A 2,976-nucleotide genomic window follows, 5' to 3' on the forward strand; every position below is an offset into this window, starting at 1 on the left:
AGAACAAAATAAGTTGTCACTTGCCTTTATATGATCATATTAAAACCAAATATGAACGTAGTCACAATACACCACATTATAGATAGATGAAATATTAGTGGACTATTTCTTTTACTTAATTGAGAGAGTCTGGCAGGACGCATGCATTTCGAGGTTTATTTGTTTTTGATGTGGTGTATTTCAGCTAATAGACAGATCTGGTTTTTGCTTCGGGTTGTTTTGCTTATCATGCTGAATTATTTCATATAGACAGATCTTGTTCTATCAATCGAAAACTAAATAAACAATATATATCAAATATAATGAAGCTGATTTTTTAAATATTCATCAACCGTTAGAGAAAAGAAAGATGAAAAGGAGATAAGTTTCAATGAGGAGGAGAGACAAAACCAGAGTTAGAGTTTGAATTTATAAAAAAGAGTGATATAGGAAATCAATTTTTAATCTATTAAAAAAATAAAATGTTTACATATTTTGAATTTTTTTATATTTTCAAAATAGCCTTTAAACATTTTGTACCGGTTTTCGGATATTTAGGAAACATTTTCATTTCTGTGTTTCCTAGATAGCAATTTAGAAAATTTGTCATGGTTAGTAGGACGGCTTATCCTTGGTATTTTCGACAGTGTGTTTCGTCTCTTCGCCATTTGTTTTTGTTTCTGTGCATAATTCTCCTTGTTCCCGGGAAAAGATTAAATAAAATAATTGGAGTCTGATTGTAGGGTTCGGACAGGCAATGCACCATTCTTTTATGCTGATCAGTCTGAATGTATAAATTTGATATCTTTTGAGTGATCTGAATGGATACTTTCTGTACAGTCATCGGAGTATCATTTTCCTAAGTATTTGTACAGTCAAACATCTCATATCAGATTATGCTTGTTTGACTTGATTGAAGTTGATGGGTAGTTCAATAAGCTAAAAAGAGTTCTTTCTACGATGAGAATATCTGCAGTAACATTCGCATAATATGCTGATACCTCCTCATTTCTAACGCTTCTGATTCCTGTTAAATTTACCGATGGTTTCAAGGAATAAAAGTTAAGAGATTGACTTCACCTTCACAACATGATATATTGTTTGCAGAAGAAGAGTGTTTTAGTCTATAAATAGTAGTGATTTGAGGGGGTAGAAGAGCTAATACTTTACAATGAAGTACGGGAAAAGGCTTCGAAAAGAGGTTGAGAAAAGCTTCCCTGAATGGAGAGGCAAGTTTATTTGTTATAAGCAGTTGAAGAAACAATTGAATCTGATTGATCCCATGTCAAGGCCAAGGAAGAGGACAAGGGTTTCCGTTGGAGATGTTTTTGATACCCGCAATGGAAGAAATGATGCGAATTTGATGAGGGTCAACATCGGTTTCACAAGATTGTTAGATCAAGAACTTCAGAAGGTTAATGCATTTTACATTGACAAGGAGGAAGATTACATTATCAGATTAAAGGTATAGTTTGCCGCATGTTTATTTTCCATTTTCTCCTTGTACATCATTAGATTGTCACATTGGTTATGTTGCTTTGTAATCAAAAGAATCTCTGGTGGCATTGCAGGAGCTGCAGAACAGGGAAGCTAACTTGAATTGCAGTGATGAGTTGCTAAATTTGCAGAAGGATATTCTGGATTTTCATAATGAGATGGTTCTGCTTTTGCATTACAGTGTCCTTAACTCCACAGGTACCTTCCCAATTGAATCTAGGGGTGAGAAAAAAAACTGAACCGGAACTAGAACGGGAACAGTGGGGACCCAATTTTTTAATTTCGGTTCCTACCTAGAACCAACTTATCTTGGATAGGTTTTAATTCCTAATTTGTGGAATCGATCAATTCCCGTTCCGATTCTACCACGTAAAGAAACATATTTGCAACTATTGCACATATTGACCAGAATGTTGTAGATTGCTCCTACCTGACAGCTTTCTAAGAGATGCTCACGGTGTTGTCAGTTGGGATTGATGTAATCTATAGCATGTTGTTTGTTCTTTTTTCAACTCAACATGCTACCCGGAACTGGAAGCATGTTTATCATCTTTTGAATTATTTTACATCATTTGATACAGTACAAGTTTTTGGTAGGAATCGGAACTTACAAAGTTGGTTTCCAAGTTCTGGTTCTTATTTCTAGGAATCTGCCAGTTTCTATTCCTCAAATTTTTGAACGATACTTGGACCCACTAACTCCTAATTGAATCAAAAAATTTTATATAAAGCTACAGTTTCTGAGAATGGCTGAGAACATTTATGAGACTTCAATTGAAGATAAAATAAATTTACTAGTCTATGCAAAGTCTCATTAAAGGCTGAAAGGGATTTGAATGAGCTTGTCAAAACTTCAAACAGGATTTGTGAAGATAGTGAAGAAGCATACGAAGCGAGCAGGTGGTTGGATTCATGTTTCCTTCATGCCAAGAGTGCTAGACCAGCCTATCTTCTCCACTGGGTTGCTCTACAAACTTATAAGGGAGTGTGAAGCAATGCTGTATCGCCTTTTTCTGGATGACGAACCATAACATCACCAGAGAGATATACATTATATATATATATACACAGCATATATAATGTATATATACATTGTATGTGCTGTGTATTCATACACCAGAGAGAAAGAAATAAGTATTTCTTTGAGATTGACATTGATTTGGTGTCTCTTGTTTGTTCCTCTCATTTTGTTTTATATGGTAAAGATGTATGTGTATATTATATAAAATAATTGCTGGATTTTATGACAGAATCTATGAACTTATGTTGTAACGGGCCACATTGCTTAAATTGCATGAGTGATAAGAACTTTATGAATTCGACACCATGAATTACAAGGGCTAAATAATAATAATAATAATAGTAAAGAAAAACGTAGTAGGCAACAACATCTAATATATTACTCTCTTAGATAGTTGAAAAACGTTCAATGTGTACGTGGTCCATCACTAATGAAACTCTGAATTACTTCTTAATATAATGATTATGGGTTCAATCATT

General features: G+C 34.1%; 1 protein-coding gene across 1 annotated transcript; it reads left to right on the top strand.

Moving 5' to 3' along the window:
- The first annotated feature begins 1,150 nt into the window (after window positions 1–1,150).
- Window positions 1,151–2,507, top strand: LOC123218949 (SPX domain-containing protein 2-like). The gene is made up of 3 exons (XM_044640608.1): window positions 1,151–1,444; window positions 1,551–1,674; window positions 2,338–2,507. Exons 1-3 carry the CDS (start codon window positions 1,151–1,153, stop codon window positions 2,505–2,507), a joined length of 588 nt encoding a protein of 195 aa, XP_044496543.1.
- Window positions 2,508–2,976: the final 469 nt, after the last annotated feature.

The sequence above is a fragment of the Mangifera indica genome, chromosome 6 (genome assembly GCF_011075055.1).
Source record: "Mangifera indica cultivar Alphonso chromosome 6, CATAS_Mindica_2.1, whole genome shotgun sequence".
Taxonomy (NCBI): domain Eukaryota; kingdom Viridiplantae; phylum Streptophyta; class Magnoliopsida; order Sapindales; family Anacardiaceae; genus Mangifera; species Mangifera indica.

Coding starts and splice junctions, on each gene's coding strand:
- LOC123218949 (XM_044640608.1), top strand. CDS start 1,151: ATGAAGTACGGGAAAAGGCTTCGAAAAGAGGTTGAGAAAAGCTTCCCT. Junction 1,445..1,550: donor ATTACATTATCAGATTAAAG/GTATAGTTTGCC, acceptor GTGGCATTGCAG/GAGCTGCAGAACAGGGAAGC. Junction 1,675..2,337: donor CAGTGTCCTTAACTCCACAG/GTACCTTCCCAA, acceptor AACTTCAAACAG/GATTTGTGAAGATAGTGAAG.